Source organism: Melanotaenia boesemani, chromosome 12 (assembly GCF_017639745.1).
Source record: "Melanotaenia boesemani isolate fMelBoe1 chromosome 12, fMelBoe1.pri, whole genome shotgun sequence".
NCBI lineage: Eukaryota > Metazoa > Chordata > Actinopteri > Atheriniformes > Melanotaeniidae > Melanotaenia > Melanotaenia boesemani.
Window position 1 is genome coordinate 17664092 of NC_055693.1, and position 15151 is coordinate 17679242.

At 38.6% G+C, this 15151-nt stretch overlaps 1 protein-coding gene across 1 annotated transcript in view; it reads left to right on the forward strand.

Annotated features, from left to right (window-relative positions):
• The window catches only part of LOC121650948 (obg-like ATPase 1), a 52610-nt gene that overhangs the window by 9012 nt on the left and 28447 nt on the right, over window positions 1-15151 (forward strand). The window contains exon 5 of the mRNA XM_042002798.1: window positions 14487-14662. Within this exon, the coding sequence (XP_041858732.1) occupies window positions 14487-14662 (176 nt within the window). The remainder of the gene's footprint in view (window positions 1-14486; window positions 14663-15151) is intronic.

The window sequence follows — 15151 nt, forward strand, 5'->3', positions numbered from 1 at the left end:
TCTTCTGTTTCCCACTAGCAACTCTGCCAGCTCACCTGGCCTTATTCCCAGATGTTTGGTTGCAGCAATTAGATGTTTGAATGCTCACGCAGTACCCCCCCATCACTGCTGGAAGCCTCTAGTTCACAGCTTATGAAAACTTATTTACAGCTACATGACACACACCAAGAATCTGCTTTAAGATACCATGATCTAGCATAGGAGGGACTTTGTGGTTGTGGGAGGGCAAGTTGAAAGTAGTTGTTGTTTTTGGAACAAATTTTATGCCTACTGTGATACACATACAGTCAGCACCTAAATTTCTAGTGAAGGTGAGACTTTTCCTTCTTTCTCTTCTATTGTTTGAAGGTGCAGATTAACCTTTTAGTGAAATAAAGTTAATTGGTTTAATGAAATCTTAGCAATATTCATGTTAATAATCAAAGCACATCCTCATTTACTTCGAAGGTTTTATTTCTACATATCAGATCACATTTTACATATTTATATATGACATAATGAAAAACAACAACTAATCTCCTGGTACCTTCCTGGCTCTTAAAATGAGCTAAATACAACCTCAGGTGAACAACACATGATGTATTACACTGTGTCATTATGACTTGAGGAAAACTAAACCTGAAAGCACTGTGTTTAAAATTAAGTATGCTCCATGATTTAGTAGCTTGTAAATGTAGCTAGTAGCTTAGTAGCTACAATAAACTGTAAGAAGCAAGCAGTTCTATGATATTAGTGTTGCGGTTCAGTCACTAGATCCTCCCGAGCAATAGACAACACATATTCACAATGAAAAAATTTAGCTTTATTTACAAAGGAAAATAACTTTCCCACTCCAAAAAATAAAGAAAAGAAAAACATAAATCCTGTACTGATTGGTCCACCTGTAAACAACGGCTCCAGACTCCCAATTTAAGAAGGGCTTCAGTGACTCAGCCCCGCCTGGTCTTGTCCTGCAGTCACAAGGGAAATCCCGGCGTGAGGTCCAACTCTGCAGGGGATTCCCCGCAACCCGAGGTGTTAAACTTCTCCAAGTAATCCACCATAACGTCGGGGTTTACATCGGCTTCCACCCAATGTTCAATATTCAGATTCTGCCCACTGTCACTGAAGCATAGGAAAATAATCATGGATCTCCTACGTTGACCCTCATCCTCCCTGACACATCCCCCGTGGATTCCAAGCGGACTGCCGAGGCTAGGCAAGCATACGTTCCTTCAGAATATACTTTTCGCACGTTGGATTACTCCTTCTGGAACCAGCTGCCACCACGCCATCACCAAACTCCTTCCTGTCTGGAAACCTCCCAGCTCAGTCCACTGCCCTGTTGATCCCCCGCAGACTGCTTAAGTAGGACTTATCCAATGCCATACCTCGTGATTCGTTAATTGGATGTCCCAATCGTCGGATTGCCCACGCCTGGCTGTCACTAACCAGCGATTTGAGTCCAATCCCACTGGAAACTATAACTACCTATAACTACCCCTTTACCAGGTACCATCACCCCCCTAATCTCAAAGTCCAGAATGGCATAGCCAACGTACGGCAGATTCAGCCCACTGGCAGCTCTCAAAGAGAGCCAAGGAATTGCTGCAGCCCCATGGACCTGGTTTTGCCCCACATTGTGCTGAAACAGGGACTGACTAAATAAAGTTAACTGAGAACCCGTGTCCATAACACAAGGAATGGCCTTACCTTGAACTTTTACTTCTACCTCTGGACACTGGCCAATCCATGTTGGCTTAAGAGAAGTCCCCCCCGAGGTCTCTTCCTCGGCCACTTGCCTCGCAGTGGTTGAGGCAGTTAAAAATCCTGAGGTGGAGCTTGGCCTAGGGGGCAATCTCTCCGCAGGTGCCCAGGACGGCCACACTGCAAATTAATAGGCCTCCCCGGGTCATCCCACCGCAATACCCTGTCCCCCCGCCGTGCTGTTGACTCTGGAGCCCACCTAGACCTGCTGGTTGCAGTACAAGACCGTGGGTGCTGGGGAGGGGGATTCCTGTAAAACTGCCCACGCATTTCACTGATAATATCCTCCTTTAGGGTATATAACTGATGTCTTACCTCTGTAAGCACCTCTGATTTCAGGGTCTCCCGCCACTCATCTGCCGGCTAAGTTGGCATGGGAGTAGGAATGATAGGTGAAGTTTGGGCAGGAGCATAGAGCCTTCGCACACCTACTTCTTCAGCAGCATGCTGTGCTCCCGCTCTACCATCTTTACTTCCTTACTCAGGTCTGCAAACTTAAGGGAGGGATTATGCCTTACCAGTTTCTGGAGCTTAATCCAGACAGGCCCAGGGGACAGACCAGCCACCAGCTGAGACTGCAGCATCTCATCATCAGCCTCAGCAGTTCCGAGCTCCCTTGCCCACCACATGGCAAGACACTCACTTAAATGCAAGATAAAAGCCCCCACCTTTTCCCCAGGTAGCTGCTTGCAGGTTAAGAACTGTGCTCGCAGCTGGACCTCCGTTGTTTGGTCCCCATAAAGACTTTCTAAGGCATCAAAGATCTTATCAAGGGTGTCATGATCTGCAGCTGGAAGTAGGAATTATGTTGCAGTGCAGATCCTCCCAAGCAATATACAACACCTTTAAAGCTTTATTTACAAAGTAAAGAACAGTTACTTCCCCACTCCAAAAAATACAGAAAAGAAAAACACAAATCCTGTACTGATTGGTCCACCTGTAAACGACGGCTCCAGACTCCCAGTTTACAAAGGGCTTCAGTGACTCAGCCTCGCCTCCATCTCATCCTGCATCCACAAGGGAAATCCGGTGACATCCAACTCTGCAGGGGATTTCCCACAACCCCCGGTGCTGAACTTCCCCAAGCAATCCACTGTAACTTCGGGGTTTACATTGGCTTCCACCTGATGTTCAGTACCCAGTACCCCAATCCTACTGGAACCGCCAGTTTCCAGGTCAAAACCCCGCACAGGAATTAAAAATAAAACCAAACCAAAAGAAAAGAAATCCTACATGACATTAGAAGTCATTCTCATCATTGTGGAAGAATTTTGATCCCCTTGTCCTAATAGTGTTGCTTTATTTTAACCAAAGTTTTCCTTCACTTTCTTTTTCTGGTCAGTTGTAGATTTAAAGGCAATAGCTACAACTTTAACTCCTCCCCACCAGTAGGTGTCACACTCACACTCGCTCGCTCTCACTCCAACCTTAGATTCTACTAGTTGCCAGGTATGTCAAAAATCTGTATGGATGAGCTAAAGCTAACCATATGTACTAAGTAGCAGCTTGAAATGAAAACAACAGCAAGGAGAAAAAACTCACCACGAACAAACATGGACAAACCCACTGCAACACGCCTGTGCCAGTTTACAGTACCAGCTGACAGTTAATGAGCATTAAAAATGTTACAGTAAGGCTGACCATTAATTAGCATTAGCATTAGCAAAACATATTACTTACATGTCGAGAAGGAAAGTAGCAACTGCCACGTGACTTTTAAGCTGCTTTTCTTCCTTTAGTCGGCACCAACGCTCAAATGCTTGACCGATGTTCACCCTCGTCCTGCTTTATTTTTGGTCCGCTTCATTTGAGAAATGTAATGAGTTGATGCTATTTCTAGACAGTGCTATCAATCTGGCAACTCTGGAGCTCCACCTCACCTGACATCAACCTACTAATGCTATTGGCTTAGAATCCTTTAGTGTAGACGTTGGCATTGCAACCGAATGTAAATGTTTATATATTTTGGACCCGTCAAAATAGATAAAACAACTATTTATATACTATAATATATTTTTTCATTTAAATGAATGCGTTTATTCTGCAACCCTCTAGACGTTCTTTTTTTTATGAAAAAGTTGTAGCTATCACCTTTAAAACTGTGGTTGGGATAATTAACCTATTGTATGATTTATGTGTTTGTGCTGATATAATGTGTTTGGTTTTCAACCAAACGAGGGGCTGGTCATTATGGCCAAAAACATCCTAACTTTGCTCTCCTTTGTCCAAAGGACATTGTGACAAAAGTCCTGTAGTTTGTTCAGATGCAACTTTGCATAATCAATATTTTTCAGCAGCAACTATTGCTTCTCTAGATCACTGCTGTATTTCCTTTTAAGTATTGTGTCAAGACACACTTGAATACTTCAGACCAACAAACTGCCCAAACATTTGCTTTTATAGAGGTGATGATGAAAATTCTTAGTTAATAAAGTGCATTTGATTGGCAATACCAACTATTTATCCTTGTAATTCCAAAGGAAAGGGTATTTAGTTTTTCACACACCATTTCTGCATTCTTGCTCAATTTTTGCTAAATATGTCATGTGTTAGTGTTTATATAAAGTTACACTTACTTAAGCTAAAGACTTGACAAGGACCATATGAGCTGATATTAAGTAAAACCATAGAACTGAAATAAGATTAAATTTCTCTTTCAGATCGCCATACTTTCCATAACAAACAAACAAAAATGTCCTTTATCGAAAAAATAGTCTTTTGACTTTTTGGGGCTTCTTCAGCAGCCATGTTTACATGCACAGTTTCTTGCAGGTTACAATTCTGATCAGACATGAACGGTCCGTATCTGAAAAAGTTTTCCGATTGTGATGTGTGTTAACATGCATCATGTTTGAAAAGAATAAATCATTTTGACATGCAAAGAATTGTCCGACTTTCTGGAAACAACTGAAGAAGAAACTTCAGATGTAAACAAACATCATTGCATGTGCGTATTCATTACCATTTTACTGATTTCAATTTCTCTTCCTTTTCTTTAAAAAAAATCTTAAGAAATGCATTTGCATCATATACAGATATACAGATCTTCTTTGATCCCACCATGTCTTCAACTTGACAAAACTTTTTTTCCTCTTTTTCCTCTCTTGTTTTTTAAGTGCCTTATTGAGGAAAACAAATTCAACCAAAGTCCAAAACATTAGGTGTGGGATTACTTTACATTGACGTAAAACATATGCGCAAAAAGGATAGTTTCTACCTGAATTTCACAATATATGTTTTCATGCACGTCATTCAGAACAAGAATTGACATAACCCACCTCTCTTAATCTGAATGAAATTTTGATCTGATGGAGTGTGATCGGGTCAGACAATTAATATGTTTATATGAAGCATTTTTTATTACAATCAGGCTTTTAATCTAAGTACTTGTGTCCATAAACATGACTAGTGTTGACCTTGATTTAGATGTGAAGCTATAAATAGAACAGGGTACTACTTTTGAAAACGCAACTGATTTCATTTTTGTGGTTATTTGCCATCACACACAATGTGTCTGTTGGCTTTGACCAGCATCAGCATTTGTTGGGACCTGTTGGCCCAAACAACCATGATTTATAAAATTTTATTTCTCAGCCTTTTCAAATACCAAATTGATTGTTGTCCACATGTTCTGTGGTGTCTGGGAAAATCTAATCATTATATTAAGATTACACTTTTACCAATGTAACTTACAAGTCAGGAACACATCGAAGCTAAACTTTTTGCAGATTTTTGCATTGGAGTATGTATGTATGTAAGTATGGTTAATTCGGCTTCCGTCTTACATCCCCTCTCTTCTCTGAGCTCTCTTCAGCCAATAAAAGTCAGTCCAGTGTTCACTCTTGCTTTATGTCTTGCTCTGTCATTTTCTCTCTTTCTTTTCTTTGCTGCTTCCTCTTAGGTTTCTTTGTTGAATTATGATGCGTATCTAAAACACCAAGTGTTGATATCCAGATAGCTGGCATATGTTACGGTGCTGTGAAGGAAAAGGTAGCTGTCACATGATGCTTTAGGCTGGAAACAAAAGTTGTGAAAGAAAGCTTTTCAGCCTCAGGACATGGCAGGAATGGCTCCAGGAATGTTAATAATAACTGTCCTTGTGCCATTAAAACAAGTCGAAAGCACAGAGTTTTGAGTTCAGAAACTTACGTAGTATTGCTTTAAGCAGCTTGAGGTTCAGTATCTTGACGAAGGACTTTTTGACTTAAGAACTGAGGAAATTGGTGATTGAACCAATAACTTTCAATTTCTTCTTCTATACTCTAATTTAACTGTGAATGTTGCCTAATGTGTGATGCTTTACTAATCAATATGCATTGCATGACAAATCTTTTAACACATAACCCCTTAAAAATATTTTTTTCAAATAAAGAAACATATAATTTCTGTAATAACTTTACTGTATATTTACAATGAAGTAGATGTTGTATTACAGGACAATCAATCCTCTTATCCACTGGTCAGCATTAAAACAAATGTGTAAATTGTGGCAAAACCCCAGAAATCAATGACTACTGAGCTAAAACTTTAATTCCGTGAATGATGCTTGTATTTTAGAAAAACGGAACCGTTCTGCATAACAATTACATTATCACGTACAGCAGATTTTACAGCATGTCTTTTCAGCTGACTGTAATTTAAGATAAAATACACTAAAAGTAATTGAAACAAACATTGTTAACCTGTTATTGGGCAAATGACCATATTTATACATTATAATGGGCATACAAAATGCCTCTGCATGTTAGTCCATGAAATCTAGAAGTACACTGAGTTCTCCACACCGATCATCAAAGATCAGGTTACATCCCTGCTGCTTCATTGTGATCAGTCTTCAGTATAAAAATGAGAAAAAACTGACCACTTTCTGCTGTATTTTTTTGTGTTTTTTTTTATTAAAAAAAAAAGTGTCCAAATTTTAAAATCTTTTAATATCCTCCAATATTATAAAAACACTCTTCTATGGTTGCAATGAAAAATTTCCAAGTATTTTGATTAGTGCCTAATAAAAATTTAGTTATTTAACTCCTTTTTAGGGATTTCTTAAAAACATTGGTTCAGTTTGGTGGTGAAACATGGCTTCAACAAATGAAAATGCCTTTCAGTAATACAGAAGACTTAATATTTTTCTGGAAAATAGTTCTCATTTAATGAATCGCCATCAAGAGTGAGTGCTCATATTTTATTTAGTTTTAGTTTGTTACATTATTCAGACATCATGCCACATATTAAATATTTATTGGGGGAAAAAATCAGACTGATTGTTTTAAAAACAGGTTCAGACAGAAGTAATTTATGACTCACTGACGCCAGTAACGCTGCTCCCTGTGCATTCTGCCTTATCACTCACCAACTCGCAAATTCTCAAACTTGATAAACATCCAAGCACTTCACTCAGCCCAATGTGCTCAGCAAGGAGCAAATATGTCAACTGTTGGTTTATTGTTTAAACAGTCAATATTGGCTATAAAAGATAGAACACATCACATTAACATAGTGATGTAGAACTGGTTCAGAAATAAGAAAAACATGCATCAATACTGTTACTTTAAAGCTCACACATAAAGTGAATTTTGTGTTTTCATTAAGTTTGTTTAGTAATTATAATTTAAAATGTATTAACATATTTTGCAAAACTATCCTGATAGTGCAGTTTATAGCAAGGATGTTGCGATCAGCCAACCACAGACTAACCTAAATAATGTGATGTCATCAAAAAGACTTAACAGGAGAGCTGATCAGAAGTTTTAAAAGAAGAAATTTGCACCATCTTTTTGATTTCTCCTAACCTGGTCAGTTCACACATGTCAGTAAATAATTTATAAAGTATAAATAAACTTTATCCTCATCTCATAATATCAGTGCAACAAGCAGTGCTAAGATTTCAGCTTAAGAAAAATCACCTTAAGGCTTTTTGTGATAGAAATCTGTAAGTCTGATGTCAAGTTAATGTGCGTGTTAGATATTGCAGGAAGTAAACACAAAAAGGAGTAGATTGGTGTTGATTAAAACAAACAGCTACACAATGTTGATTAGCTGCATAGATACTGAAACAATTTTACATTTACCTTCCACATTTAACACGGACACCAAATACCTCCCTTGCTATTGATCTGTGATGCCAAAGGGTCTTGACAAAATGTAGTATGTGATAAGTCAGAGTGAGAAAACTCATTATGCTGTGTTTAATGAACATCAGACTAGGAAAGGCAGAACGTTAAAATACACCATTCTGCCTCCAGGTTTGCTTTGTTAGTTTGCTGGCATCAATAACTCCTCATGCACAGGTCGGTGCTACACTGTAGAAACTAATTAGGCAAAAGCCACCAAAGGTTCTTTGTTTCATCATATCAAGAATAACACACACACACACACACACACACACACACACACACACACACACACACACACACACACACACACACACACACACACAAAAAAAAAAAAAGATTTTTGAGTTCCTGCATGAACTTGCTTTTGTAATAAGTTTAACAGGAAGCTGAATTGACCTAAAATGTCTAATTTTAGGTCAGTAATTTTATTTGGGCTGCATGGTGGTGTGGTGGTTAGCACCACAGCCTCACCTTAAGAAGGTTGCTGGTTCGAGCCTCGGTTTAGGGAAGGTTTGAACCTGGGGGGGGCGATGGCCTCTCTGTGTTTGCATGTTCCCCTTATGTATGTGTGGGTTCTCTCCTGGTTCTCCAGCTTCCTCCCATCGTCCAAAGACATGCATGTTAGGTTAATTGGTCACTCTAAATTCTCCCTAGGAGTGTCTGTGTGTGTGAATGGTTATTTGTCCATAACTGGGTTGGCCCTGTGATGGACTAGTGAACCGTCCACGGTGTACCCTGCCTCTCACCCGTTAAAATGCTGGGATAGGTTCCCCGCAACCCATAATGGACTAAGCAGTACAGAGAATGAAAAATAAATTACAATTTTTTTCCCATATTCACATAATCCAAATAAAAAAAAACATCTGAATAATATAAATTAAATAGCACTTACATTGTCTGAATAGGAAACAGCAGGCTTCTCCTCCTACACTTAGTCACAAATACACGGTTTGCTGATTCATATTTAATACTGCATCACAAATGGGTTAAAAAAAATCTGCCTAGTGCTATATGCGGCTCTTTGCTTGTGTTGGGTGTGTTTTAACCAATACTCCAACTGTAAAGTCTCAATCATTTAGCTGTGGTGGGATCGTTCTTTTGTGTGCCTTCAGACTGAGCTGAGGTGCTGTCACAGCATTTAAATGAGCGTTTTGCTTCAGGGAGAATGAAGAGTTTTTGTCAGCCTCCACTCATCGTGGATGATTAGAGAAAAATGTCTACCCATCTTGACTGGAGATCACCACAGCTCTAGATAACATGCTCTGTGATTGAAGGTCGCAATATTTTGAATTCTAATGGGCCTGCAAGATGAATTGCCTGAAATAGACTGTAGAATCTTCCTGCTTCCTCCTCATGCCCCCCTTGCCTGTCCACTGTGAAAAGAACCACTGGGAATGGCAAGGCCCGATGATCATAGAATTATTGGATGGTGATTCTACACCCTTCAAAAGGGAGTTGCTATGGAGATCTCGTTCCAAACTGTGAAATGATTCACCTTTGAAAGGCTGGAGGGCCTGAAAGCTGAACACATCATTGTTCAGGTGGCGGTTGGTTAGGAAATTGCTGGTGTCGGTGCAATCAGCAGCACTATAGTAGTTAAGGATCTGAAAAGGTTTGTTCTCTGAATGATGTGGGACAACAGTGGTCTGCATATGACAGTTCCTTTCAATCAAGGCACTCTCATGCTCAGTGCTTTAACAAAATGAATGGATTGACAGATGTTAAGCTAATGATAAGGGAATTAATACTGTTGTTTTCTCTGCTGTCAGTTCAGGAAAACCTCAAAATTTCCAATGACTTTCAGCTGTCAGCTGCACACAGGTCATGCTTTTATTTGAACACCTTACATTTACATATAGTTATATTTTTGTCTCATTTTCTGTGAGACAGAAAGATGCACCCTTAAAGCTCAGTTTGGGATGAGACATAGCTGTCAGTAGATTACCCGTGAATTGGTGACACCTTGTGAAGTACTTATATTCAAACTATCGAGCACTGTGATTTTACAGTGATCTATTTTGAAAGATAGGATCATGTAGAAAACATGAAGCGCTTCAACCTCCCATTTTCTGGTGTCAAACTGCTTTTTAGCAGCCAATGTATTTGCCATAATTGACACACACAGAAAAACAAGGCTGAATATTCCACAAACTCTGTTACAGAAACAGTGTAGTACAAATTGCTACCAATTTCATGTCTCCTAAAAATGAATGTCAAAAAGATAAATCCTGAATGAACATAAATACCTTTATGTGTATTGCCAGTGTTTTTATGCTGGGAAGACATACATAATGTGCTTTTCCTGACAGACTCATAAAATAGCTTTTACTGCTCTGAATACCAGGAGAATTGCGGCACTGAGTTTGCATGAACATTTTAAAAGCAGCGTAAGGAATGCAAGTTCTTTAGATGTGCTCTTACCCATCTTGCATGTGAAAACATGCACAGGAAGTAAGAAGTCAATGAATACTGTAATTTGACTGAATTATGTTGACCACATATCCTCCCAGGTAGCAACTTCAGAGGAGGCAGCTCAATCAGTATTGATCTAGTCTCGACTCAGATAACTGCCTTGTCTGTCTGACAGAAAAGTGATAATATTAGCTAACCAATCTTGCTTTATGTTTGTAGGTGTTAAACTTGGGCAAACTGAGAAGAGAAAGCATAAAAATGGGTACATTTTTAAAGCAGAAGTTATTATATAAATACTTACTTCCTTTTAAATTTTCTTCCATTAATCAATTTAATTTGTAAATGTCAGTTTCCTTTACTCCTTCTTGGGCTACACCTGCCTTCAGTGCTGCTGTAATTGTGCCTTATATTAGCCTTATCCCGAATCAGGCCATTGAACGTCACTCTCCAGAGACAAATCCTAATGTTCAATGTCCTAAGAGGAGTACCTGTTAATAGTGTTTTCATACATGTCTATGTGTAACGTTTAAATTTAAACAGTAAAAATTGAATTATGAGATAAACTTGACTCGTGAAAGTTGCCCTTTTCAACCTCTTCCCTGTTTTTTGTGTGTTTTTATTGTCTTACATGTGGCTTTGTGTGGTGCAGCAGTTTCTAAGGACCGTCTTCACCGTGCCTTACCCCAACCCAGCTGTTAAAGGAGTAATTGTAAAAAAATTGCTCCATCAGATTTCTCTCCCCTCTTTCTCTTTATGCATTTGTTGTCCAGTTCTAAGCCTCGAATAGGAAGGTGGTAAGAAAGATGTGAATGTTAAATTAGGCGAAATGAATTGAAGCAAATTACTTTGGAATGAGAGGACTAAATAGTGAGTGATCAGCTGCACTTGCTGTTTGAAAGCCCATTTAAATTCTGACTTATCTGGGTGTCTTTTTTTTCTACTTATTTTTATTTTTGGCTGCTTTTTATTGTGGTGGTGGTCGTATGGATTTCCTCTTTGAGTTTCAACCTTTCAAACAAACAAGCTGGGCTGACTTTTAAACAGTCTTTTAAAAATGTTTTCAATAATTAAGAACAACCATAAGTGGTTCATTTACCATGTATTTAATATCTACTAAATTAATATCTACTAAATTTAACAACAGACTCATGCATTTTCTGTTTCCAACAGTATATCAAAACTGTGCATCATAATTGTCTGTAATGTATGTATATTCCTGCAGCTAACAAAATGATTACTTTGCATTATATTTTCTGGGTTCATGCAGACACAATAGCACATTTTTATTCCAATCAGTGCTGAACAGGGAGCTGCTAAATTGGAGCAGCAAAACAATAATTCCACTGATTAGCCCCTTTCTGTGTGGCGTAAGTGAACTGTTTATACTGTGGAGTACCTCTGGAAGAGGAGAGGAACCAAAACAGCCTGATTAGGCAAAGAGTAATTGAATAAGTTCATTTCACCATGAGGACAACGCACAGGATGACAGCTTGCACAAAAGTCTACAGCTTCTGTTGACTTGCATGAGTAATAAGGTGCAGGATGGTGTAGTGGATTTTTATTTAGCCATTTAGCTAGATTCTAAAAGCCACGTAAAGCACTTTTATGATAAATCAGGTGAATCTCTCCTTAACCCTGATCTGTAATTTTCTGCACGTGAAACATTGTTACAAGGTTTGTATTAAGTCGGTTTAGAATTAGCATTGCATGAAGATTGAATACATTCGGCATTGGTACTTTAAATACAGCCACACAACTAATCAAGTGATAGACACTCAATCGCTTCCAAAAACATGAGTGTTAGCAAATACCACCTGCATGAGCTTTCATAAATATAACCCTATTTCCAAAGAAAACGGGACAAAATGCAGTTAACTGTAACCTTTGATTTAACTGACAATAATTCAGATAACATCGAAATTTTCAAAATGACACTAGCAAAAATTAAACTGGCAAGTCTGAATATTGCTAATATGTGCTCATTTTTAATTCATTAACAGCAGTAAACATAAAATAAAACTGGTATGAGGACTTGTTTACCACCATGTTATATGACATATCCTTTAACAAAACACTGTAGATCTTTTGGGATCTAAGGAGGAAAACTGCTGTTCTTTTGAGAGAAAAATGTGACAGCAAAAGTATGTCCTTCTCAAGTATCGCGTATGTATACTTTTTATTTTATAGCACAAAAACATATTTTAATGGCTGCCATGTATGAATACAGGGCAGTTTAACCCTCACACTATTTTACAAGCCTATGATATAACACGTACAGAATATTGACTGACAGTGTTTTGTTGAAAAAAGTAAAACCTTTGCTGAAAAGATATCATCTGAAAAGCAACAAATGTATCTGCTATAACTACCTTTGCCCTAATACATTAGCGATAGTCCAGTCAGTATAATTTCTCAGTTTCAAGAAATTTCTATTATCTGCAACCAAAACAAGCCTGTAGCTACATTTTTGATTATCAGTGAAAATTTCATTATATATGTTCATTATATAGTTTGTGAGCATGCTAGTTGCATGCAAGTGTCTACATTTGGGAGATATTTTAACGCAGTTTAATGGTAATGCTGGGTGAGACTTTTTTAAATCAGGAACCTAAAACCTTTAATAGTTTGTTTCAGAAGATCAACAATGTCATAAAGACTATGAATTTCTGTAAAGTTACATCACTTGTTGAGATATTTTGTGCTTAATCAAAGCGTTATATACTGACATCCCTTGAACCATAGCACTGGCCTTACTAACCTGTAGCATGAACTTTTATAAGATAATCAGGACATTGGTCTGGTTAATGAAGTGGCTTGGGATCATTTCACTGCTAAGACTCAGCAAACTTCAACTAAGCTTTCTTTTGAGTGATCTAATGCAGTTCGTTTAGGAAAGAGTTCCCTGAATCTCAGGTATGCAACATGACAACAACATCAATCATCAATATTTTCTGCATGTGTCACTGCTGCAACTTGCTGAGATGTTATCTATCAACTGTTCTTTACACATTCAGGTGTGAACACATTATTATGAATGTTTTTTAAACTTCTCTCTGCACATTCCAAACATTGCGTCCCTCAACACTGCACCAGTGGAAGGCAATTCATCATTCACCTGACACTCACTTTCTTGTTTAATGAGTTGGCCTAAGAGAAAGATGGCAGATCATTGTTGTTGGCTGATGTAAATCAATGGATATTGTCCAAATACAGCTACATTAAACAAACTTTGTAAAAACCTGGCATGATGCACTCTGAAATGTTGATGTATTATCTTGCATTATGTCACTGCATTTACACAAATCTTTCTAAAATTGTCCATTCATCTCCTTTTTTTTGCCAACAATAAAGTACTACTTGCAACAATGACAGTCTAATAATTATACAATAGGGTACAAATGCTACAATTTACAAAAAAATACAATTTCTTTCTTCAGAATCCTTCTTTTTCTATCTCCAAGAGTTAAGAAAAATTGCCTTATCAAACAATTAATGTTAAAGGGCATCACCCTTGCGTGACAGATGTGCACACATGAGTGCGTCACCCCCCCCCCCCCCCCCCCCCCCCTCCCCCCCCAAATCTCCCTCCTCTCCCCCTTTCACCCATGCTGGAAGGCAAAAGGAGTCCTGAGAGCTGCTGCTGGCTAAATGTTCTGCTTCAGAGCCTCATTACCTAATCACCAGCACAGCCACAGTTAAGATGTGAATGATTTCATTTATACATAATGACATCTTTTCTTAAGTAATGTAAAGTTTTACATCATGTTTTTAACTGAGTACAAAGAGGTAGAACATGGCTACATGCTTTGCATGTCAGTCACGCTGTCTGACAAGCCTGTTATGTTGCACTTACAGCCAGCTTAAAGTGCAACAAACTTTTACATTTCAAGCTGTTTTTTCCACACTTCTGACACTTGCACACTAAAAAAGAAGCATTAGATATATTTCTAAAGACATGATGATATTTGTTTCTTGTGACTCCCACTGTGCTTTTTTTTGTGTGGATGCTTATTTTCACCACATTCACAGCAAAAACTAATGATTTTTCTCAGCTGCATCTTATCATTCTTTTAAAAGTCAATGTCATTGATTCTGTTACTCTGATTCTGTGTTTTCTATTATATGGATTCACATAAAACAGCAGCATTGCTGTTGCTGAAAAAGAAATAATTCTAAGCTGTTGCCCTATCCTGTATTTGTGTCCTGTCACTGCAGGTGTTTTTGAGGATGAGGATATCATCCATGTTGAGGGTACAGTGGACCCAGTGAGAGATATGGAGATCATCCACGAAGAGCTGAGGCTGAAGGATGAGGAGATGATTGGCCCCATTATTGACAAGCTGGAGAAGACGGCCATTAGAGGCGGTGACAAGAAACTCAAACCAGAATATGTGAGTCAATGTCCCAGCAGGCCCTTTGCTCCCCCTCACAGCAAGGCACAAATAATAACCCTCCCACACACATGGCCAAGGAAAAAGAAGTATGTTTTTTTTTAATCTCCCTCCAATAGGTCTCACCCCTCCCCCTGGCCTATTTTTTCCCTCTCTGAGATTGAAAGTGATCAGAGGTCAGGGGTTTTCTGCTGTAGAAATCATTAATAGAGAGTTACTTATTCAGCTGCTGAACCTGGGTCACAGCACTGGGCTAATGAAAGTGTTTTCTCACAGCTCTTTTCATCTAAAGTAATACTCAAATCATGGCACAGCTCTTGCTCATGCTTATACTCCTACAGCAGCTTGGGAAATTGTTTAAGGCCATACAGTAGGTGACACGTATGCCTATACCTTGCTATGAATACCGTAAATGTTTAGAATATTAATTGACAGTATATTATTTCTTGCTTCTCTGAGGTGTGAGGTGAAATGTAGGGTAAGCGAAGG